General features: G+C 52.6%; 4 protein-coding genes across 12 annotated transcripts; 2 read left to right on the top strand and 2 right to left on the bottom strand.

The window, feature by feature from the left end:
* The first annotated feature begins 184 nt into the window (after positions 1 to 184).
* NXF1 (nuclear RNA export factor 1) lies at positions 185 to 9859 on the top strand. Its single transcript, XM_016127881.2, has 21 exons — positions 185 to 349; positions 1824 to 2007; positions 2226 to 2379; positions 3019 to 3102; positions 3207 to 3311; positions 3436 to 3516; positions 3627 to 3696; positions 3828 to 3916; positions 4044 to 4151; positions 4331 to 4440; positions 6245 to 6281; positions 6570 to 6638; positions 6716 to 6771; positions 6889 to 6996; positions 7120 to 7178; positions 7291 to 7406; positions 7517 to 7559; positions 8107 to 8179; positions 8665 to 8847; positions 9303 to 9363; positions 9500 to 9859. The coding sequence occupies exons 1-21, from the start codon at positions 322 to 324 to the stop codon at positions 9536 to 9538; spliced, it is 1857 nt and encodes a 618-aa protein (XP_015983367.1). The 5' UTR covers positions 185 to 321; the 3' UTR covers positions 9539 to 9859.
* Positions 9860 to 9876: 17 nt separating this feature from the next.
* TMEM223 (transmembrane protein 223) lies at positions 9877 to 11195 on the top strand. Its single transcript, XM_016127885.2, has 2 exons — positions 9877 to 10329; positions 10770 to 11195. Exons 1-2 carry the CDS (start codon positions 10014 to 10016, stop codon positions 11060 to 11062), a joined length of 609 nt encoding a protein of 202 aa, XP_015983371.1. The 5' UTR covers positions 9877 to 10013; the 3' UTR covers positions 11063 to 11195.
* Positions 11196 to 11290: 95 nt separating this feature from the next.
* Positions 11291 to 13456, bottom strand: TMEM179B (transmembrane protein 179B). The gene is made up of 5 exons (XM_016127884.2): positions 13301 to 13456; positions 12280 to 12467; positions 12066 to 12200; positions 11823 to 11901; positions 11291 to 11645 (listed from the first exon to the last, which is right to left on the bottom strand). The coding sequence occupies exons 1-5, from the start codon at positions 13394 to 13396 to the stop codon at positions 11484 to 11486; spliced, it is 660 nt and encodes a 219-aa protein (XP_015983370.1). The 5' UTR covers positions 13397 to 13456; the 3' UTR covers positions 11291 to 11483.
* A 30-nt stretch (positions 13457 to 13486) lies between these two features.
* TAF6L (TATA-box binding protein associated factor 6 like) lies at positions 13487 to 23635 on the bottom strand. 9 transcript variants are annotated; one of them, XM_016127878.2, is made up of 12 exons: positions 23516 to 23635; positions 22689 to 22800; positions 20983 to 21142; positions 20467 to 20553; positions 19688 to 19838; positions 19496 to 19546; positions 18869 to 18963; positions 17537 to 17611; positions 17173 to 17393; positions 16697 to 16829; positions 14419 to 14547; positions 13487 to 14298 (listed from the first exon to the last, which is right to left on the bottom strand). In XM_016127878.2, the coding sequence occupies exons 3-12, from the start codon at positions 21127 to 21129 to the stop codon at positions 13528 to 13530; spliced, it is 1860 nt and encodes a 619-aa protein (XP_015983364.1). In that variant the 5' UTR covers positions 21130 to 21142; positions 22689 to 22800; positions 23516 to 23635; the 3' UTR covers positions 13487 to 13527. The 9 variants fall into 9 exon arrangements, with proteins under 9 accessions (XP_015983364.1, XP_015983360.1, XP_015983362.1 ...); XM_016127874.2 differs by having other exon boundaries at positions 22743 to 22800; XM_016127876.2 differs by lacking the exon at positions 23516 to 23635 and adding an exon at positions 23278 to 23509.
* Between the last annotated feature and the right edge of the window lie 456 nt (positions 23636 to 24091).

The following is a 24091-nucleotide window of genomic DNA, read 5'->3' as shown; positions in this document are numbered from 1 at the left end:
TAGCGGCGGACGGATAAAAGCGGGCGGCGAGGGGAATTATCGCCTATCTAAAGTTTGGCGAGCTCATCTTGCGCGGGGCGTGAAGCGGCCGGGCCCCGCCCCCATCTCTGCTGCTCGCCCAGTGCGCATGCGCAGCGGGCTGAGCGCTACCACTAGGCGGCACCGCCCACCACCTGGGGACGTCGACGGCGCGCCGCGCGTTTGGCCAGATAAATGCGGTGGCGCCGGGCGTAGGAGCACTTCGGCCTGGAGCGCCTGAGCGTTCGGACGTTTGGTGGTGTTGTGGCCCGCGCCTGAGCCCGCCCTGCTTTTCGCTGTGCCATGGCGGACGGGGGGAAGTCATACAACGGTCAGTGCTGGCCCCAGGTCGGGGAGCGGGGCGATCGCGGCCCAGGTGGACAGCGCCGGCCTAGGCCGCAGCAGGGGCAGGAGGCCGCGAGGGGCCGGCGTCCGCGGGGAACGGCAGCGGCGCGGGCCGGGGGCGAGGCAGCCCGGGGGCCGGGCCGGACTCGAGGGAGGGCGCCCGTGTTGTTGACTCCGGAATCCTGGCGTTGCGAGGAGCTGCGTGCGACTCGGAGCGGGTGGCTCGGCGGTGGGGTGACGAGATTCCTTTGAACTTTGTGGGCGGTGGATCCCTGTCAGTTCAGTTTGGCGGCCAGACTCTTTTAATGTGAATCAGTGCCCTGCTCATGGGCTACCCGTGTCCTATTTTCTATCGCGTCCAGTCGGTCTTACCCTCCTCTTCCTGCGGCGTTGGCTTAATATTTTAGACCTACACACCAACTCGATGTTCTCGACCAAGCATTACCCTGGGTCCAGGGTAGTCGTTTGGAGTACGTGACAGCCAAGGTTTCAATCCTGAGTTGACTACACCAAGCTTGAGTGAGTTAAGCTCTCAGGCCTCATTTTCCACTCCTTTAATTCAGGTAGAAACAGTACCTACTAAGTTTGTATTCGTGTGTGTGTGTTAAAATGAGATCATATCAAGTGCCTGGCACAGCAGAAAGTTCTCAGTGCCTGTTAGCTGCGCCTTCTGTTTATTTTTTTCTGGATTCATTTCTTGAAGTTCATCGTTTGCAGAGTACTGGGCATTAAGCAGACCTTTTTGGGGAGTCATAAGTCTTTTCTTAAGAAGCCATTCCTACACACCAGGAGTCAGAGGGTCATATTCTTGGAGAGCTTTTGAGAACCCTTGGTTAAGCACCCTAGCTACCACTGGAGCTTGCATCTGCGATTTGTTTTCTGAGTTCAGAGACATTTCTGGCCAAGGAAGCAAAGTACTCACTCCCAAAACTTGAGAACAAGACTTTTAAAGAAGCCCTTAAGTTGTTGTTGTTGTTTTGCAACTGACATTTGTACTGTATAGGCAGAAGAAGCATCGTTTACTGAAAGCCGATATAATCATTGTGATGGATTGGTTAAGAAGATGGGAGAGAGGTCATCATCCAAATATGGAGTAGGGTTAAGTAGATTTGGAAGGCTGAGTGAAAGCAGATTTTAGATGACTTTTCAGGGGGTCTGAGTTGTGTCCAGTTCTACTTTTAGATCACTCACATTTCCACATTACATTTCTCTTCCCTGTAGTTCCAGTTTCTGCTTCATTTCTCAGAAGCCCCGGAGTTTCCCAGTGATGTTTCCCTGTTGCTGCCATCCCACAGAGAGGGTTCTTTCTCTGGACAGGTGGAGGAGTTTGCGTGGTGGTGGCCTCTTTAGTTAGTGTGTATCTCATCTGATAGTGCAGGGTGCTGGGTACTGTGATTGGCACAGCAGGGCAGCTGGACCAGTGATGCGTTTTTAAATTCGTGTTCTGTTTCCAACTCCAGAGCATGATGATCGTGTTAGTTTCCCTCAAAGAAGAAAGAAGGGCCGGGGTCCTTTCCGGTGGAAGTGCGGTGAGGGAAACCGTAGGTCTGGAAGAGGAGGTGCTGGCATTCGATCTTCCCGCCTTGAAGAAGATGACAGAGATGTGGCAATGAGTGATGTCCAGGATGTTCCCCGAGTACGATAGTAAGTGGCCATTTGATCTGGTTTGAATTATTGACTCATTCGTTTATATAGCCCTTTTACTGTCCACGTCATTTGTCTTCCTACCTACCAGAGCGAGAAGTGCCAGAACCAGCTTAATGGTTGAACAGTCTCAGTTGTAGTCCTAATAACAGTGCAGCAGGGTCTTTGAGAAGACAGTCCTTGTGCTTATGGACATTGTATTCTCTGCTTCCACACAGCAACCCTTATGCTGCACGACCCAACCGTCGGGGTGATAATTGGCACGATCGAGACCGCATTCATGTTACTGTGCGGCGAGACAGAGCTTCTCTGCAGACAGGAGGGGCTGGCACCAGCCAGGATGGGACCTCGAAGAACTGGTTTAAGATTACAGTGAGTGTCTTGGAAAGAGATGGTGCGGGGGAAGTGGGGGCTCGGCTCAGAGTTCAGGTGCTTCCTCATCATGCCACCAAGTTAGTCTTCTCAGCTGTTTACGCCACAATCAGGTATCCATACTTTCTCCTAAAAATCAGTGTCGCTGTCTACAACCATGCCACCCTGATCTCGGAAGCTAAGCAGGATCAGGCCTGGTTAGTACTTGGATGGGAGACCACCTAGGAAGACCAGATGCTGTAGGTATAAAAAAAGAAGAAGAAGAAGAAGAAGAATCAATGTCTTAGAACACCCGAAGGAGTAGAAAGAACAGGCAGGATGGGAGGAAGGAAAGGCCATCCAAAGGAAAATGTGATAACTGATGTCTCCATTTGGCTCAAGCTCAGTCGGGGAGGTTGATTTCTCGGGGGTAGGCAAGGTATACATAATATCTTGGGACTCTGAGTCAGACAATTTGATCGTTTTGATGATTATAAGTATAAAGAAAAAGGAGGTTAAGTAATCCATGTGTGGCTCCAGTAGAAAGCCTTTACCAGGAGCTTTCTTTAGAAAATCTTAAAGTTTGGCAGACTATGTGAAGCACTAGATTGAATCTCCCGTCTAGCCTTAGTTACATATTGTTCTCTTTCTTTCATGCAGATTCCTCATGGCAGTAACTATGACAAGTCGTGGCTCCTGAAAGCAATTCAGAGCAAGTGCAGTGTTTCTTTTACCCCCATTGAGGTAAGATAAGGCCCGAGTGGCTGGCTGAGCACCAAAACAGAGGCGGGGCCAGGTAGGCCAGGGGCGCCGGGCTCCGAGTCTAACGCTCTTATTTTCTCTTGTAGTTTCACTGTGATAACGCAAGGGCCCATTTTTTTGTTGAGGATGCCAGTACTGCCTCTGCATTGAAGGCTGTCAACTATAAGATTTTGGATCCAAAAAACCGAAGGGTGTGTACAGAGGGCCTGGCTTCTGACTTTGCTGGAGGCAGGGATCGATGCTCAGGGCGCTGGGTCTTGTTCCTGGTGCTTAGGGTTCCCTAAAGTTCACCATGCCCTTGTGTCTTTTCTGCAGATATCCATCATCATCAACTCCTCTCCTCCACCCCATACTGTACAGAATGAACTGAAGCCAGAGCAAGTAGAGCAGCTAAAGGTGAGGCAGACTCAAGTCACATGTTTCCACCCCAGTCCTAGTGGTTCTCACATTCCCCATCCCCCACTCACAACTGCAGTGACCACTGAAAACTCTTTCTTCCTCTGTAGCTGATCATGAGTAAACGATACGATGGCTCCCAACAAGCACTTGACCTCAAGGGCCTCCGTTCAGACCCAGGTAAGGTTGATGGCAATGATTCTCAGATATGCAGAGACAGAGGGGGATCTTTCAGGCAGGTAAGGTTTGAGAATGGTTTGGTGCTGATGCTGGCCTAGGCAACCATTCTCACTCCCCTTTCCTTCCTGAAGATCTGGTGGCCCAGAACATTGATGTTGTCCTGAATCGTAGAAGCTGTATGGCGGCTACCCTGCGAATCATTGAGGAGAACATCCCCGAGGTGAGGCTTTTGCTCTGTTATTAGATGGGAGGAAGCAGAGTGGGATAGATTGGATGGGGTTAGGAGGCAGATATGTCTCCGATCCCCTTCCTGGTGGTGCTTCCTCTAAAGTCTTCTCTCCCCACAGCTATTGTCCTTGAACTTGAGCAGTAACAAGCTATACAAGCTGGATGACATGTCCAGCATTGTGCAGAAAGCACCCAATCTAAAGATCCTAAATCTCTCCGCAAACGAGGTGAGAATTGAGACTTGGTTGTGTTTTGGTTGTGACGGGCAGAGGGTGGAGGGGACTTGCCTGCTGGTGGCCAGAGGCAAAGGAAGGAATTTAAGAGATGAAGGTGGGGGCGTGGTGTGGGGATCTAGCTGACTCTCTTTACCACGGTCTCTTTCTCGCCTTCCTCCCATCCTTTGCAGTTGAAGTCTGAGCGGGAATTGGACAAGGTGAAAGGCCTGAAGCTAGAAGAGCTGCGGCTCGAAGGAAACCCCCTATGCGACACTTTTCGGGACCAGTCCACCTACATCAGGTCAGTCGTAGCCTCTGTCTCCCCTCCTGGGGACCTTCACCCCCTGGGAGGCTGAGCTAATGCACCCTGACCGGAGCCCGTCTGCAGGAGATGTGCAGCCCTGAGCTGGAACCACCTGTCCTTTGGGAGGATCACGTGTTCCTCCCTGTCATCCGCCCATGTCACCCAGCTTTGTCCCACATTTCCTTTCCCTGCTTTTTATCTGACTACTTGTTCGCTTATTCTACAGCTTTTCTTCTTTCTTCCTGAACACAGCCTTTTCTAGAATCTCCCCACCCTGTTGTTCCAGGAAGGGCATCTCCCCTTTTCTACCATCATCGGGGTGTCTTGTATATGCCCCGTATATGGAGTTGTCTTGTGCCAAGAGCCTGGTATCCCTGGGCTGAGAAAGCCCTCCACCCTGGGACTTCCTGCTGCTGGGCCGTCCTCCTTTGTCCTGTCTCGGTCCCTCTTGTTCTTTTGTCAAGAGGGACCCTCTTCTCACGATCCACTTGGCTACAGCTGTTGCCTGGGCTTTCTTGCCCATGCTGAGGTTGAGGCCTCCTCGTGGCTGGTGCCATGCAGTCTGTCTCTCTTGCCCAGCACTGAGCTGGGCCCTCCCTGGAGAAGAAACCTGGGTTCCCCAAGAAATGTGACCAGAGCCGGGGCCCCGCCAGCAGGCGAGGGAATCCCAAGGCAGGTGCTGGGCGTGGAGGCCACGGGGGCATAGGCTACCAAGGAGACACAGCTGACCCTCACGGGGGCGCTGCCCCTCCCTCACTTGCACACCTCACATCACCCTGCTTGGCCCCGGAGGATGGCTGGTTAGCCAGAGACGGGTAAGATTCCTCAGGGGAGGAACAACCTAAGACAGGCACAGTCGCAGAGGGGCCATCAGGAGAGAAGAACTTGGGGGCCAACAGAGGTGGGGCATAGACCCTCACCCCCCCAACTTTGCAGGGGCCTGAACCCTCACCCCTTCTGAGGGAGGTCTCCTGCCCCCATGGCTGCTTTGCTTCCCACGCCCAGCTCAGACCGGGACCCAGGTAGCAGACAGAGACCTGGCCGACCGCAGCTGCCCTCTCGCTGCAGTGACGACTTGTTTGCCATTTCTACCTTGGACCACAGGGAAGGGCGGCTGAAGGAAAGGGCTGTGTCAGGTGCCTTCCTCCCTTTTTTTCCCCTCTTTTTTCGGAATGCTTCCTTGCCTTGTAGTTCTTTTGCCTTTTCTTTCTTTCTTCTCTCTACTTCCCTGTATCTCTCCCATCTCTCCCTTGTCCCTGCCACATCCTACCTTTTCTCTTTCTTTTTTTCCTTTTTCTTCCTTCACTTCCTTCTTTGCCTCCCCTCTTCCTGATCCCTACCTTGCTCATCTCCCTGCCCCAACATCCTGTGCCATCCCTGTGGTGTGTTTTGGTCTTGGCCACGGCCAGACCTGGCAGAACTGATGGATACCTGTTGAGGCAGCGGAGCCCCTGGGCTCCCACCCCATTCCCTCCTCCTGGGGCTACACAGGTGAGTAGGTAGAAGGTAAGGGGGGCAGTGAGGGGGAGGAGGTCCCGGACTTAAAGCCTGGGCGTGCTGCTCCTGCAGCAGTCGGGATCAGGCAAAGAGAAGAGTCAGCCTTCAAGGCAGTCATTTCCGGGTGCCCCAGGTAAGGTGGGGAGTGGGGCTGTTTTTCTTGGAGCTCAGAGGCTTGGGAGGAGTGAGAGGATGACCAAGATGGGACGGGCTGTCCCTCGGGTGTTGGTGTATTTGCTCCTAGAGCAGTCCAGGAGGCATGGTGGCTCTGAAGCATCACTCACTTCTGTCCCGTTCTTGACAGCGCTGTTCGCGAGCGATTTCCCAAATTATTACGCCTGGTAAGTCCGAAACTTTTTTCATTCTCTTCTAACAATCATAGCATCTCTTACCACCAAGGTCTTGCCTAACATACATTTGTATGACCATTAACTTGGGGACATGGAGCCCTTTGCGAATCCAACAAAAGCTATAATCTTTCCCGGAAAAATACCTGCTGTTGGGATTCCAGGACCCTTTCCTGTCTCTTTTCCACTTTGACCTCTGACCTCTGTTAGTTTTTCCATCTTATTCCTCACCCCATCTTCTTTCTCGGGTTTACATTGTCACCTTTCACTTCCTTTTGGCAGGATGGCCACGAGTTACCCCCGCCAATTGCCTTCGACGTTGAAGCACCCACGATGTTACCGCCGTGCAAGGTGAGAGGGTGGGCAGAGCTAGAACTCGTGCTGGGAAGAAAGATCGGTGCCTGGTCCTAACAGCTGTTTGATTCCAGGGAAGCTATTTTGGGACAGAGACCCTGAAGAATCTGGTCCTGCACTTCCTGCAGCAGTAAGTACCCGGGGCCCCGGCGGCCGGCAGAGGTGGGCTGGCTCCAGCACGCTCGCTCTTGAGGACTCTCAGGTCCCTTCGTGCAGCGCAGACCTTCCCTTTTGTTTGTCCCCGCAGGTACTATGCAATTTATGACTCTGGAAACCGGCAGCGGCTCCTGGATGCCTACCACGATGGGGCCTGCTGCTCCCTGAGCATCCCTTTCACCCCGCAGAACCCTTCCCGGTGAGCATCACATCCCAGAACCTGCCCAGGACCGGAGTTTCTCGGCAGGCCCAGGCCAGCACTTGCCAGTGTCCGCACTCCACAGTGCTCTGACCACTGCCTCCCTTTGCTTTCACTCCCCAGAAGCAACTTGGGCGAGTACTTCAAGGATAGCAGGAATGTGAAGAAGCTTAAAGACCCTAGTAAGTGTGTGACGTGATCAAAACAGGATGGGAGAAAGGAATGGGAAGGAAACTGTCACAGGGCCCAGAAACGCGTGGCAGTCCCTAACCTTGGCCGCTCCCCTGCCCCCAGCCCTGCGGTTCCGGCTGCTGAAGCACACACGGCTCAACGTCGTCGCCTTCCTCAACGAGTTACCTAAAACTCAGCACGATGTCAATTCCTTCGTGGTAGACATAAGCGCCCAAACAGTAAGCACGGACTTCCTCCCCGACAGCCGGAATGGGGAAGGGGCGGCTCAGAGGCCGGGCTCCGGCTGGGCCTGGGGCCTGTGTGGCAGCTGCTGCTGCTTCTCTTTCAGAACACGTTGCTGTGCTTTTCTGTGAATGGGGTCTTCAAGGAAGGTGAGCACCTTAGCAGTCCTGTCTGAGGACGGTTCTTCCCCCAGCAAGGGCCTTTCTCGGCTGCCCCGCTGCCGCCTCTCTCCTCTTCTTCCCTGACTTCCTGCTCCTGTTCTTCCTCAAGTCACCTTCACTTGGCCTCCCCTCTCCGCCTGCTTTTCCTGTCTGGGCTGTGGGAAAACCCATGATTAGGACACAGACTTTGGAGACGGGCAGGTCTGAGCATCCATCCCAACCTTGGTCCGATGTGTCATTACTTCTGAGCCTCAGATTCTTTATTTGTAAAGGGGGGTTAGTAACAGCCATCTCTGGAGAGTAAATGGACTGACACAAGGCCTGGCACACGAATACTCTATCAGTGGGATAACAGTGTTGTTATTGTTTTTTCTGACCTCTGACACTCCTCCCCACCTCTGCTCCTCTGCACGCACATAGTCATCCCTGCCTGGCCCACTTAGGGTTCTTTGTATCAAATGAGACCACGATTGGAGAAGCGGTTTGTAAACATAAAGCGTGAGCGACTCAGGGGTCATTGCCATTGTTGTTGCAGTGGATGGAAAGTCTCGGGATTCTTTGCGAGCCTTCACGCGGACCTTCGTCGCTGTTCCGGCCAGCAATTCAGGGTGAGCGTTTGGCTTACTACTGGGGTCCCAGTCCCAGCCCCAGTCTGTGGCCATGTGGGGGCGGAGTCAGTCCTCAAGGTATTTTCAGAATTTCAGGAAGGTGACAGGGAACCAGAGGAGGGAGGAAGCTCACGTAGCGAAGAGTTTGGCTCTGGAGTGGGGCTGGCTGGGTTTCTCAGCCTGGCTCCAGCACTTCTGGCTAAGGCCCAGTTTCCTCATCTGGAAAGTGGTGTAACTGTTCACTTCCTGCGCCTGTTGTGAAGATAAGAACTATCCATGTTTGGGGGCAGAATGTGCAATTCTAGTGTGTTTGGTAGTGTGATATGGGAAAGGCCATATCAATAAAACGATAAAAGCTAATAGCTAAGAGTGGGAGGGGCTCTTACAGGTATTGAAAGAATCTGAGTGTCAGGTGTCAGTGAGAATAGGAATGATTTTGGAAGGATGAGGCTATCTGTATAGCTAAGGTGCTTTTTGTCCCCAAGACTGTGCATCGTAAACGACGAGCTGTTTGTACGGAACGCCAGCCCTGACGAGATCCAAAGAGCTTTCGCCATGCCTGCGCCCACGCCTTCCTCCAGCCCGGTGCCCACCCTCTCCCCAGAGCAGCAGGAAATGCTGCAGGCGTTCTCTACCCAGTCTGGCATGAACCTCGAGTGGTCCCAGAAGTGAGTCCTGGGCATGTGTAGGAACAGGGGTAAACTGAGGTAGTGAATAATAAGTGCTCCTAAAATTTTAAAAGCCAAAACTTTTAATTGCTTTAAAAAAATGGTCTATAAAAAAATGTGCATAGATTAGCACAAAATTTAAAGCCAAAATGAAGTCCTTTTTTATATACTATTCTGCAACTTAATTTTTTTTCCTTGTCCCATGAACATCTCCTGTCAGTATAAAAATTACTTTAATCTTCTTGATAGCTATTAAATACTTTGTATTCAGTAGTCCATTGATAGACATTTGGATTTTTGCTACTTTTTCATTTGTATAAATTTTGCAAGAATGTATATAATTGTTGGCAAACTTGGGCAGGTGTTTCTGTGGAATGGATTCCGAACTGGCATTTAGTGATCTGGGCGACTGCGTTTTGGTTCTAATGGAGGTGCCTGTTCTTCCCCCACTCCAGGTGCCTTCAGGACAACAACTGGGACTACACCAGATCTGCCCAGGCCTTTACTCATCTCAAGGTAAAGTTTGGGAATATGATGGCAAAAAGACAGGGCTCTCTGGGCCTTCAAGAGGGTCAGGTAATCTGGGGGTGGGGAGGGCATGGGTGGGGGGGATGAGCCGCCTGGCTCTACTGACCTTTCTCTATTCTCCAAGGCCAAGGGCGAAATCCCAGAAGTGGCGTTCATGAAGTGATCCCAAGTTCTGCCCCAGAAGAAGCCCCCTGTAAATAGTCCTTGGATATTGATGTCTTCTTGTCATGGTTGTTGTCTCCTCCTCTCCGGCCCGAGGCCACTCTGTGACTGTGACCCAGGAGAGAGGGCTGCTGGATCCCTCTCTTCAACGCCTTCTGGAAGACTCTGGAAGACTTTCAGAAAATTGAGCCTCACTGGTGCCAGGAAGCCAAAGGTTACTTTGTAGAACTGACACTAAACTACCCGAAGGACTGAGGTGCTTTGTGTACTTAACCCCAGACTCCTCTCGACTTTTTAAGATAAAGAGTGATATTGTATTTTGTGTCCTGTGCACTGGATTGTTTTTACCCCGCCCCTGTGGTGGGGGAGGCGGGGTGGAAGTTGCCGCCTCCCGCTGGCGCAGGCCGGCGAGGAGACTCGGAGAGGCGGGGCCCGCCGGCAGGAAGCTCCGCCCCGGAAGCGACGCACGGAGGGCCATGGCTGCGGCTGGGTGGCGCTGGCCCGCGAGGCTGCTTGTCGCTCTGCGGGACCTACCGGTGCACCGATCCCTGCACGACGCGACCCCGCCACGAGACGTGTTGCTCTTCAAGCATGAAAGGGGCCGCTTCTTTACGGTCCTCGGTCTGTTCTGCGCCGGCCAGGGCGTCTTCTGGGCCTCCCTGGCCGTGGCAGCCTTGACCCGACCCCCAGCCCCCGCGCGGGCTCCGGACGCGGATCTCCCAGGCCGCGGGCGCTTGGACGTGCGCTCGGTGCTCTGGCGCTATGGCCTGGCGGTCGGCTGTGGTGCCATAGGTAAGGCGTGGGCTGGCTTCCCACCACAGGTACGCGGGTGGCTGGGCACGACCCTCCCTGCTTAGGCAAGGAGAATCAGCGGTTCCTGGCTCTCGGTGATGGGGGTTAGAGGGGAAGGCCATCCCCCACGGGAGTGCGAACCACTGGAGATGGAAATCCCCTAGCGCTGAGTCCTCGGACAGGCCTAGGCTGAGGTCTGCCTCTCACTGCGACCTTGACCAAGTTATTTCAGCTCTGGACCTGTTTTCTCTCGATTTAAAACGGGGATGGACATCTGTTAAGGTTGTTGGGAGGAATGAGTACCAAGATTCTCGGGTCTTAGGGGAGCTCAATAAATGTTACTGTCATCACAATCATTTGTTTTCATTCAGGGGGCACCAGAAGGGTTGCTGCTTAGCTCTCCAGTGAAAACCCCTCACCCCGGTCTGCTTTTCCTGCAGGTGTCTTGGTCCTTGGTGCCGGTCTTCTCTTCTCCCTCCGCTCTGTGCGCTCAGTGATGCTACGGGCTGGAGGGAAGCAGGTGACCCTCACCACTCATGCCCCTTTTGGCTTGGGTGCCCATTTCACTGTTCCTTTGAACCAAGTCTCCTGCATGGCCCACCGGGGTGAAGTCCCCGCCATGTTGCCTCTGAAGGTCAAAGGCAGGCGCTTCTACTTCCTCTTGGACAAAACTGGTTATTTCCCCAACACGAAACTCTTTGACAACACTGTGGGTGCCTACCGTAACTTGTAAAAAAACACCCTGGGACACTCACTCCTCCTGGAGGGGAATAAAAACTGAACTTTAGGGATGGGGTGACAACCAGAGTCACATGAGGGGGCCCAAGATTCAGGAACAGCCAATAAAAGCAGTCATCTCAAAGGCAGCTACCTGAATGTCCCTCTAAGTGATCCATGTCTGTTTAGCCTTTACTCTTTCCGCCCATCCACCTCCCTACAGTGCTTTAACACAACTCGGTGCCAAGATGAAAGAAGAAAGTAATATATTTTGGTATAAAAACAGCTGTAGGAAGAGAAGTGGAGGAGGCCTGTCGTCATGTTTCCTTCCTGGAGGGAAAACTGAGGCTCGCGGCATAAAGGGGGCCGAGCGGGGAAGAGGAGTGCAGGCACTTGGGCACGGAGTCTTTGGCTGCAGAAGGCACGCTGGGTACCCTTCAGGAATGGGAAAGGTGTGGCCCCACGAGAGCATCTGTCTCAGAGCTCCACTCGGGGTCCCCCCTCTCCAGAGGCCGGTATGGGGTGGCTTCGGACTTCCACTGCACGACCTGGAGCACCAGGACCACACACCACAGTACCAGATTCGCCCAGGAAGAGTTCTGCGGGAGACAGGAACAGGAGTGTCAGGAGTGAGGCCACCTCGATCCAGTTCCACCCACGCACCAGCCATCTGTTTGCTGTCAGGCTGAGAAGCCCTTCAGCTCCTTTCAACCGCTCCCTGGTGGGAACCCTCAGAACTACAGATGTTTCTAGGAATCTGTATCCCAGGACCTCACTTCAGCATTGTGTAGGTTGGAGTAGAACTGCAGAGCTGTTCCACGGGGCGTCCATGGAATTTTCTGAGCTTCAGAGCAGCTGTGAGTTCAAAAGACAGTTGTGAGACCAGGGATATACCTCAGGCACACACTCCTGTGCCTAGGTGCCCTTCAAGATAACTGATGAGGGTAAAAACTGGGTCACAGGATCTCCACTAAGGGAAGGCAGGCAGCCCCAGCCAGGCTTCCCCCCTTTCCCATTACCTAGTTGTAGTGTTCAGGGAGACAATGGAGTTGCAGAGAGAACTGGTGCCAAATCGGAGGACACAGGCAGACACTAAGACCAGGAAGATGGCTACCGTTGAGATGGCCAGTGCAACGCGGAGCCCTATCCGGCCTCTAAGAGGAGAGGACAAGCCTGTAGTCGAGGTGGGACTCCTCCCACCTCAGCCCCTAGCCCTCAGAGCAGCGCAGTCACCTGTGGGAGTCCTCGATGCAGCTGCTGTAGACCCAGAAGAGCAGAAGCAGCAGACAGTAGAGGGCCAGAAGGCCAGAGGCTCCAGCCACAAAGTAGCAGAGGGAGGGGGCTGAGGGTCGGGATAAGGCCAGGGAGGAACGATTCAGGGCGGCCACACCATACAGGGGACAGCTGCCACTGAAGGAGCCCTGTGGAGAGAAGCTGCTGAGTCCTAGATTTCAGGGTTGTGCCTCCGGATGCAGGCTCATGGCAGGTGTTAGGGATAACCTAGCACAGGGCCACACTAGAGTAGTTTGTGCACTCAGTTCCCGTTCCTGGGCCCGTAGAGGGCCTGCTGGGGAAATCGAACCCGCAGTGGCCAGAAGGATCAGGAAATAGGCGGTGGTTATAAAATACACTGAGCTTCAGAGGTGCCTCACAAGTTCTGGTCTCCCCTCTGCGGAAATCCTAGAGTAAAACCAGAACTTATGTAACCTAACACTATCTCCGATGCTTTCTAATCTGTAAAATCGTGCCTACTTTATAGAGATCAAATGAGGCCATGTTCACTAACAAGAATGCCTGGCGCGGGTAAACACAACGTAAACTACTGGCTTTTGGTTTACATAATTGCTATTTTGTCATTTGAAACACTGTTGCAATCAGGTGGTAGGTAGCTTAATCACCTCCACTACACTAAGCTTTATTTCTTGACGTAGCTCAGCACGATAGTGTCTGGTTTCAGGACGCAGGCAGGGCCTGGACCGACCTCCGTTTCAGAACCAAGGTAAGGTTATGCAGCAGGAGCCACCAGGCTGGGCTTTGTCTGGTGCTGTAAGCCACTCCAGAAGACTTGTCCCTTTGGCGAGGTAATGACTGAAGTATGACCTGGGCGGACGGAGCCATGGAACGCGGTGAGCGCCGATGCTCGTCCGCCGCAGGCCGGCGCCCGCCGGGCCCGGGGAGGCCCGGCCCGCAGAGCCGCGGTCTCTCGGAGTCGGGGTGGGCCCGCCCCCCGCTCGCCCCGCCCCCGCCGCCGCACCTGGGTCCGCGTCAGCGCCGCGGCCGCCACGGCCCCGCACAGGAAGGCGGCGGCGAACAGCACGAGCTCGACGCGCTGCGGCCAGGGCAGCGCCATGGCGCCCTCGCCACCGGGAAGCGCGGCCGCGGGAGCCAACCGCCCGAACCCCGCCTCATCCGGCGCGACACACGAGCGCCGACACTTCACTTCCGGGCGCGGGGTTTATTCAGAGGCCGGGGACACGCCCCTCAGAGCGGCAGGTACAGCGAGTAGTCCGCCAGCGCCCAGCGGCGGGCCGGCCGGCCGGTGCGGCCGATCATGGGCAGCTTCTGCACGTAGCGCGACGCCGGGCTGGGCCCGTACGGCGCGGGGAAGGCGGTCTGGAAGAGGCGCCCGCGGCACCGCCGCCCGGCCTGCCGCCCGGCGATGATAAAGCGGAAGTGCGGGGCGCCGCGCGGGGCAAAGCGGCTCTTCTGGAAGACGTCGCGGGTGCCGGCGCCGGGGCCCTGCTGCCGGGGCGCCCCCCGCGCCCGGTGCACGCGCGGCAGCGGCCTGTTCTCAGCGGCGGCGGGCGCGCAGGCCGACGAGGGGCCGCTGCCCCGGGGACTCTCGTCGCCCTGGGGGCTGACCATGGCGTTGGCCGTCAGCTGCGGCATCTTCCGTACCGAGTCCGGGGCGGCTGCCGGCTCCTTCTTGTCCCCGGGCGGCCGGGGGGCCGTGGGCGCGGGCTGACCCGTGCCGAAGCGGGTGGCCAAGCTGTCGCCGAAGAAGGCGTAGAGCTCCCGGTAGATGTCCGCCAGGGTCACGGAAGGGGTAGGTTCCTCCAGCCCTGCGCTTCCAGGCGGCAATGGGAGGCCAGACCCGAAGCTTGGCTCTGCGCTGCCCCCGGAAGGAGACTCCTGCAGGAGAAGGCTGTCCCAGGGCAGGTCATCCGAGCGCCGGCACCACCTGCCGCCTGGGCCGCCCTTGTTGGGCTCTGCTGCCTGGGCCTTCATCTTCAGCAATCGCTCTACGGCCACCTGTAAGAGCAGAGGGATTAGGATATGCAAGAACTGGAGGAACCTGGGCCCATCAAGCATTCCAAAGTAAGCCTGCTGAGCTCAGGCAAGGAAGGGAGCCTGGGAAGGGCTGGCACTCACCAGAATGGCTCCATAGACTTTGTGTCCATCTGCTTTAACCTGGGCATTAGATACTGAATAGTCATCTAGCACAGCCTGCAGATTTGTCCAGTAAGTGGACAGGTGAGGGTACAGGACTCGTTCTACTGCCTGGAAAGGAGAGAAGGAATGCAGTGAGCGCCTCTTTATTGCTCATTGCCTATCAAATACCCTTTCCCACGAAAGACCTACTTTTAGCTCAGATACCGGACATGACTCAATCCTCCTAAATTTCCTGCTTGGCATTCTCAGCCAACATTTATTTGGAACCTACTGTATACCAAAGCCTTCACTAAGCACTGGGAATAGGGACTGGGTACAAAGACAAACAATATAAAGTGACCCCACTATCACTGACATACATGCCACCTCCCTGACAAAAGGCCTAAGAGGGTATAAGTGATGCCCGGTGCTAACGACAGAGGTATGTAGCCTGCCAACTGCTACCCTATAATTAACAGGCAAATACGGTCCTTGCTTGGATGGAAACTAGGATTCAGTTCAAACCACAACAGCACAACTGATCAGAGACCTGGACTCTGATTAATTTGGGGAAAATAATTAAGACTTCACAGAGGAGGTGACATTTTTGATGGACTTCAATGGATAAGAGTTCTTTGGTTAGTCATCCAGTCTGAGGATTTGAAAACACTGACAAGATTGACGAGTTCCTAGGAAACTATAACCTGCTGCTTGCCAACTCAAGAAATATGAAAGCTTAAATAATTCTATAACTATGGTAGTTAAAAATCTAACCACAAATAAAACACCATGGCCAAAGTTACAAAGCCTACAAGCATTCAAGGAAAAGAGCATCTTAATCTTATTAAAACAAAGACAAAAAATACTCATTCCTACCTCATTCTATGACACCAGGATAACCCTGATTCTAAAACCATACAAGGACAGTATATGAGAGGAAACAATCGATTTCCCTCAAGAATATAGACAAATTCTTTTCAAATTTAGTAAACTCAACAGTATAAAATTTAGTAAATACAACAGTAATGCAATATAAAATGCATTATATTCCAATAAAGTTTTTGATTTTTTAAGACTACATACCATGACCAAATTTATCCTAGAAATGTAAAGATGTTTTACTATTAGAAAATCTATATCCAATTAATCATATTAACAGATAAAAGCAGAAAAACCCTAGGATCATTTCAAAAGATATAGAAAAAGCATTTGATAAAAGTTCAACACAGATTAATGATAAAACTAAGAATATAATTTTCTTAATCTGAGGAAGGTTATCTATAGATGCACAACATAAACCGGCTTAAATGGGAAAGGTTATTAGCATTTCTTTTAAAATTGGAAGTGAGACAATGTTGCCCACTATCACCTTATGTAAAATATTAGTGGTCCTAGCAATGAAATAATAAAAAGAAGTCAAAGGGATTAGGTTTAGAAAAGACTACATAAAGCTGTCATTTTTTGCACATGATATAATCTACATTAAAAACGCAAAATAATCCACAAATAAAAGTTCGGTAGAGTAGCTGAATATACAAGTCAGTTGTTTCTATATACTAGTAAGAAATTAATACATGGAAAGAAAACACCATTACAACAGCATCAAAGAATAGCAAGACTCTAAAGCCTAAATTTAGTAATGTATATGTAAGTTCTCTTCAGGGAAAATTATGAAAGGATTCTGAAAGTCAGTGAGAGACCTAAAAAAAGGGGAGATGTGACATGTTCATGGACGAGAAGACAATGTTATTAATGATGTTAATTCGTTTTAAAATGGACCTAATTGATTCAATGTAATTCCAATAAAAAACCTCAATAGAAGCAAAAGAATTTATTCTAGGTAGGCAGGAGTGGTTCAGCAGAAAAATCCATTCATATAACCTATCAAATTGTCAGAACTAAGGTGCATAATCATTTGGTAATCTCAACAGATGCTAAAAATGTATTTGACAAAGCTCAGTATCTATTCCTTTTTAAAATATACTCAGTACAAGAGGAATCGAGGATTCCTCAATTGTGATAAAAGAGGAATTCACGAAACAGGAATATATTAATAGGACTTTTGTTAGTAAGTTAACGATGTTAAAAAGTGCAGGACTTTTGAAAGGATAAGACATATGTATACAGAAGTCAGACTATCCCCGAGCCTGGCCTAAAGAAAGAATTCAGTACACGGCCGCAGCAGGCATAGACCATTTTTATGATAAAAGACACACAATATTTTTCTAATCACAAACAGGAGCTTTTATGGCTCCGTGAGCAAGGCCAGGGTCCTCACCTTCCAGCCAAGGGCATGCAGCCCCACCACAGCCCCGTAGTGAGAGCAGAGAGGCCGCACAGGGTCTGCCAAGACCTTCTGCAGGGAGAGCAGGATCTGCTGATAGAGGCCACTTACAAGGTCCCCATGAGTCCTATGGGAGCAACATTTAGTCAGAGAGGGGATGAGGCACAGTGCTGATTCAAGTCACAGCACTCAGAAAAAAATAGCACTTGGGTGGCACACTGGATTACGTGAATGAGGTGGCTAGCAGTGACTGGCCTGGCACCTGAAGGCTGAAGAACCGAACCCTTGGTATACTTGTCCATTTGTAAATCCCAGTGTGCCATGGCACGCCGACTGGAAAGCTCTAAGGGAAGTGGCTCCCGACCTCTCAATATGGCCTCAGAGCCAGAAGTTTCATCCCATCTCCCTCCTGCAGCCCGCTCAGCTCTGCAGCTGTCCCACCCTTTATACAGCTCTAGCCCCGATGGTACCAGAAGATGTGGCTGAGCAGGAGGGCAGCACCATCCCGCAAGGTCCAGTGGTCATTCAGGGGGTTGATGGAAGCAGCCAGTGGCTCCAAGACGCAGTAGAGGACACTGCCCACCAGGGAGCGGACATAGGGCCCCAGGCAGAGATGCGGGTTCCGGACCAGGCTCCGGGCCACTTGCAAGAGCCGGTGCAGCTGCTCTAGGTCGTGGCTTACGGATTTCACCTGTTGGTGGTAGAGGGTGCTCAGTGGGGCACGAGGGCACACAGAAACCTGCCGTTCGGATGGCACCTGCCATGAGCCCTGCATGCTGCCGGGTGATCTCTTCCCCACAAAACAGTCTCCCCTGCCCCAGCGTGGTCACTTACCCCACTGACCACATAAACAAAGTAAGGCAGGAGCGCAGCGATCTTGGAGTTGGTCTGCAGGTCCTGGAGGGCGATCTGAAAAGGAAGGGGCCACACTGCACTGGATCCGTCAGCCCCAAGGGGATATCGACATTTTTTTTCCCAAAAGGACAGTTTAGCACTTATGCACTAAAGTTTTAAACGTTCATACGCTTTGATTCAGCAATTCTGCTTCTATAAATGTAACCCCCTATAAAAGAAACCCCCACACACGTACCCATACAGCATTGTCTGTGATAATAATAAAAAAATTAAGACAACCTAAATGCCCAACACATTTTTAATCAACAAAAAGCATTTGTTCTAAAACCCTATGTTTAGATAACACCACTTGGTTTATACTAGAGTGATCCTTTTTATACAGGGGTAAAAAAGGTAAGGATCGGTTCCATAGGAGACTTTCACTTCCTACTCTGCATGTTTTTGTATTACAATTCTTCTATAATAAACATGTTGGTATTACCTTTAAAAGCGGAAAAAAGGCATTAAAGGAAATGAGTAAAACCTCCACCACCCATTCCCTGCAAACTTAGGATGAAGAGTCTAAGCTTAGGTGCTGTGAAAGCAGACAGGCCAACAAGAAAGGAGCTCAGCTCCCAGACCCCACTCAGATCCTGCACCGAGCCCGGGGAATCGGAGACAAGTTTCTACGGCAGGAATGTATGGTAGCAACAGTCCTAATTTTCAAGGGAAATAAATAGCAGCTGCAGCAGCCAGACACGCGAAGACATGGAGGTTGCAAAACCCTCAACCAGAGGGAGGCTACAGACAGCCAAACTGATGACAGGAAAGGGCTGACCGCGGGTGCTGTCTGTCCAGTAGGCCCTGCAGCAGGGCGGGCATGAGATGGGGGAACTAAGGACTGAAGAGCAGGTCTCAGAGCAGGCCTGGCCGGTGCCCTGACCTCAGTCCCTCTACTTCCTCTTCTCCTCCTCGTCTCAAGTCCAGGCAAATGAAAGCTACGATGTGAATACCCTACTTAGCCCTAGGACAACCCACACTCAAAAAGTGAGCTCTGGAATCGAGGTGTGGGGAGACAGACCACCGGAGCCCCGCAAAGGGCCCTGCTGAGCTGCCCATTTCCCTAAGGCACATGGTTCCTCCCAGAGTAGGAAGGGGAGTCAGTACCGGAAGAGGACCAGCCTCAGAGCACCCTCACTCCCCACCACTAAGAACAGCTTCCACACACATCAGTCTGTCAGTGTGGAGAGGACAGGAAGTAGGCATCTAAAAGAATTTCATGGGAATTTGAAAACTGGACTTCGTGTCCCAGATTCGGGTCCACTTGCTAACCTTCATCAGCTGTGGGTCATCCCCCAGTACAGCACGAGTCACCTGCTGGTAGTACTTGAGAAGGTCATCGGTCAGTGAAGACACGGCGCTGGGCACTGTGAAACGACGGGCAGGATGTGGTCAGGTGGAGAGCCCAGCCTTCTCTCGGTCTCCCTTGCCTGCAACCCGACGACCACCTTCCCCATGCCCCTCCAAGAATCCCATTTAGACTGGACTCCCAGAGCCCAGACCCGCCAGCCGTTCTGAGCAGCCCGCCGAGCCCTGACCTTACAGGTTCTCTGCACCCCTGTTCTCTGCACACCGCCTCCCACCCTCCGTGGGCAGATTCCTGCTCAGCCCTTATGCCCCGAGCTCTGCTCAGCAGATGCTGGAAGTGAGACGCCTCCACCCAGGGACCCCAACATGCAGCCCAGACTCCGTGCTAGCATCCAGCCCATGGCATCAGGACGGTTACAGGTTTGGGCTCCCACCCCCAGCTCTGAGCCCTCTGGGCGGGAACCAGTGCCCGCTTAGAACAGGGCATTGGGAAATACTTGTCAGGTGAAGACTTGGGTGTAGAGGCAACACCCTCAGCTCCTAAGGCAGGAAGGTTCACCCAGAGAGCCCACTGCCCACACTACCCTTTACCTGATCCCTGAGGTGCCAGGTTCCCTTTGCCATCTAGGTAGGAGACATGAACTAGAACCAGAGAAGAGAGATAGGTCAGCCTGGGCTTCTCCCTCTTCTGGGACCACCCACCCCATTGAGTCCTGCCCCATTCACCACTCCTCTGACAATCCAGCTCTTGCCTCCACCCCAGGCAGGACCCTGACAAGTCACCTCTCACAGCAGTCTCGGCACAGCCTTTGGGGATATTGGTGGCCAGAGCCAGCTCCACCAGGTTCACCTCTCGGTCCTCAGGGAAGCAGAGCTCACCCTCCCTGGCGGGGCGCAGAGGCAGCGCCTCCTGGGATCCGTAACCACACACGGCCTGAGCGGGGAGAGGGTTGGAAAACAGGCTGAATCCGGGGAGGGAAGAGGTACTCTTCCAACCAGGAGCCTACATTTGCAAGAATTCCAGAAGTCCTAAGAAAAGGAGCGGGGGATGCCTGAGGCTTCAGGCTCATCGCTGGGAACTCGGCTGGAGCATCCAGAGCTCACCGGGTCAAGGAGGAGGATAAGGTCGTCCTCCTAGGTCCATCGGGGCTCCGAGCCCCGCCCTCAGACTGCTGGGCCACTTCACACTGACCCAGCTTGGAAAACACTGCCCTCTGCTAAACATAGCCTTCCCTGACTCCCGGCCCCAGGACACCCATGCAGGACATCCTAATATCCCTGCTCCCCTAGAATGCCTTCTCTTTCCTTAGTCTAACCCAAGCCTCCCTTTCAGGCCACCTCAAGTCCCATCTGCCCCTAACTACCCAGCGTCCGGGGCTTCCTCTGCCTCTTTTCTAAACGCACAGGCCTTAGGGTCTGAAGCCGGGCACCTGCCCGGAGGTAGCTATGACTCTCCTCATGTGTACACATGGTCTTCACGTCTTATTGTGCTGCTGGCCCTGAGCTGGGCATGGGAGTGAGTTCACGCCAGCTGAGCCCTCTGCAACCTGCGCCGCACTCACCTCCACACTGCTCCACCTGAGGGCCCTGTTAAAATCCTCCACAGTCAACTTCCGCCGTTTCGTGTGTTTCATGAATTGAGAGCTATTCTGGGAGGGGAGAAACAGAGTCAGGGGACAGCGAGCAGAGGCTGCAGGGCCCCCAGTGCCAAGCAGGAGCCTAGGGAGGAGGCAAGGACACTAGACGAGCTATCAGAAAGCCTGGATTCCATTCTGCTCTTATGCTGACAACCCCCGACCTCACGGTCCCTCTCTGGGCTTCTGTTTCTCACATGCAGAATGTAAACATGAACCCGTTTGGCCTGCCCAGCAGGGCTGTTGTGAGGAACGCATGAGAAGATGCCCAGCAAGAGTTGTTTGCTGGAAGCCCAGCTGGCTAGAAGAGGTGCTCTGGGAAGAGCAGGACGGCCACCAGTGTATTCCCTCAAAGCACATTGTAGGTTCCTTGTATGTCTGGTGAATAGACCCTTGTGGGAGGGGGTTGCCAAGGAGAGCTGGGGGTACACGCGGGGAGCATACCTGGGTGGCCTCTCTGAGACGGTAGCACACATCCTCTGCGAGCAGGGCCGCCACCTCATCGCTCAGCTCCAGGCCCGTGCTCTCTGCCATGAGCCGGACTGACTCCCGAGGGATCTCCACAAACCGCCGCTCTTCTCGCTCCGACATGGTCCCTGTGGAGCTGGGAATGCGGAAGAAAGGTTTAAAAGCCACCCATCCCCCTCAAGCCCAGAAGCCTGACATAGGCCCTCTAAACCAGTCTTGTAGCTCTTGTTCCAGAATCACCAAACAAGGAGCCACAAAGGCTCTGAGTGTCCAGGTAGGGAAACTGAGACTCAGAGCAATAAGCAGACTTGAGCTAGGCCACAGGGAGACAACAGTGACTCCTGAGAAACTGCCTGGCCCTGGGGTCCACAGAGCTGGGCCCAGTTCTGCCCTACCATTTCCTGTGTGAATTTGGTTGTGACCATTATTAGCCTGAGCCCTGGTGTCCTCAACTATAATTCAAAGCAATAATTCATGTCCTCTCGAACTCACAGGATTCTCTGAGGATAAAATGAGATGGTGTAGGGTAAAGTCCGGGACCGCACACTACACAAAGGAAAGACATTACCAGCATTCATTAAAAACAAAAACAAACTTCATGTCTTCTTCCTTCTGATTCTTGCTACAACCACCATTTACTAGATCTTGATGAAAAATACTTATTCTGACATTCCCTGCTCAAAATCTTCAATATTTCTCCTATGCTCATAAAAGGGAAGCCCAAACTCACCAGCTTAACATTCTGTGTTTCGGCCCAAAACCTCACAGCTGTTCATCAAGCTGATCCCAACTCCCAATAAGACCAGCCTATGTCTTCCAGCCTGCCTTCGCCTCACCACCAATGCTCAGGCTGGTCTGTCACCCTCCCTGCTCCAAAACCCCACGCCTTCCTCTTTGCCAAGGCAAATCCGGTCTCTCCTTTGAGGTCTTCCTACCCCATGTGCCATTTGGAACTGTCAAGCTTTTAGTCGTTAGGTTTCTGCCCATGTGTCTGGTCTTCCCAAGTTTGGCTGCAAGGCTTAAAAGCAGGAACCTGTTCTTCTGTTCACAGGATATGACAGAATAAGAACCCAATAAAATACTGTGGCTGTGACTGACTCTAACACACACCACAATTAGAAAGTAGATCCCCATGGGCCAAAGTGAGGCATCAGCCCCATGGGCAGCAAGTCCGAGTTCTCCAGTGACCCACACAGGCACTGCCCCCAACTCCTCTGTGGCAGGACTCATTGGGTCACCAGTGACCTCTAGGTCACTAAATCCAATGGGCATCCTACCTGGCCTCCCTGCAGCATTTCTCCCAATGGTTCCCCATCGCCTTTGGAATAAAGAACAAACCCGTAGCATGGCTCCAGGGCCCTAAATATGCACCAACTTCTGCTACACCTTGTCTGACTCTCTTGTGCTCTGCATGCCTGTCCGTGGCCTCTTCATTTCTTCTAAAACACCTTATTTCGGGATGACCACGCATTCCGTTTCCTCAACCTGAAATGCTCTTCTACGCCTCCTCCACCCTCAATCCCTTTGTCTAGTAAATGCCCAGTTGCTCTTTCAGATCTCAGTTCAAATGTTACTTGCTCAGGGAAATCTTCTCAGAACCCCCACAATATCCCAGTACTTTGCCTTCAAAGCAGTTATCACAGTTTGTAATTATATATTTGTGTAACTTTGATAATACCTACCTCCCCACTAGATTGTAAGGTCCGTGCCGGCAAGGATCATGCCTGTTTGCTCATCTTTGCATTCCCCGCGTCTGGCAGTGTCAACACATAATAAGCCCTCAATAAACACTTGCTGAAAAAAAAAAAAAAAAACAAATAAAGAATAGCTATTTTTCTAAGCACATGCCATGCCTGAGGTACTGAGCTAAGTGCTGTATAGGCTTATACCTCCTTTTATCCTCATTAGCAATGGGGTGAGTATTATGTAAATATTATGTCTATTTCACAGCCAAAGAAATCAAAGCTCAGAGAGGCTAAATGTGAAATGACTTGTCCATGATCACCCAGCGAGCACTAACTAGGGAGTAGGAGCTCGAGCTCTTGCTCCTCAAGAGCGTAGAGCTATGTGGGAAACACGGCCTGGATTCCCGACCAAAGACTTGGCGTTGGAGACCCGCCAACAGATAATGTTAAGCTTCTCTTTCCCCATCTGCAAAATGGGTGAAGGCGCGGAGGGTTTCCCTACTACGTGCCCACATTAAGACCCACAAAGTTGGGCCTCTACACCCTCAACCTCCCCTCTACATCCTCAGACCCTAGCCACACTCACTGGTAAGAAGGCGTGGGAACCGACCTCTACCGGCCTCCGCGATGCGCATCCTCCCACCTAGCTTCACTCATCACAGATCAAGAGGTAGTGGGGTGCGGTAGAGGAGGTCAAGGGTTACCGAACTCGGGTCACGTGGTGAGCGAAGGGGGCGGGTCCCAGCGGAGCGGGCTCTAAGGCTAGTCGGAATGCGCAGCCCGCAGCAGTACGGGGATCCTTGAATCTGCGAAGTCCTGCTCACCTGAGGGATCTGGCGCAGCGGAGGCTGCCACCGAGACGGCGACGACTGCGGCGGCAGCTGCAGCGACTCCCACCCTAATTCCCTCTCTTGGCACCCGGACCTCACCCTTCACAAGCACAGCCAATCAGCCAGCGCCTTGCGAAACTCCCGCCCTCCGGGAGGATTCCGCTACGCGATTGGTCACTGTGAAGGCGCAGTGGACAGGCGCCGGGGTCACGTGACGCTGAGTCGCGCTTCTTAAAGCAACAACTCACTGGAGGTTTGGGAGTAGAGGTGTCTGGTGTACGTTTTAATAACCGTGTTCTCTAGGAAAGCATCCTCATTCCCTTGGTCTTGTCTGCTCCTGAGTTTCCGAGCACTTGCATTTATGCGACTGCAACAAAGCTTTAGATTTTGGTGTCTGACTTAGTTTTCCTGCCCGCTTAGTGGTGCTTAACTTAACCTCTCCGACATCACCTGCCACTTCCCCTTCCCAAACAGATGTAGCTCTTGGTAGGTATTCTCTGTGGGTAGAAGCGTCTTCTGACTAGGAGACGTGCAATCTCCAGACTTCAGGGCTCTGCTCATTCGTGCACC

Source organism: Rousettus aegyptiacus, unplaced genomic scaffold, assembly GCF_014176215.1.
Source record: "Rousettus aegyptiacus isolate mRouAeg1 unplaced genomic scaffold, mRouAeg1.p scaffold_m13_p_5, whole genome shotgun sequence".
Classification (NCBI taxonomy): Eukaryota; Metazoa; Chordata; class Mammalia; order Chiroptera; family Pteropodidae; genus Rousettus; species Rousettus aegyptiacus.
The sequence above is the reverse complement of the archived record's forward strand: the minus strand, read 5'-3'. Positions and strand labels throughout refer to the sequence as shown.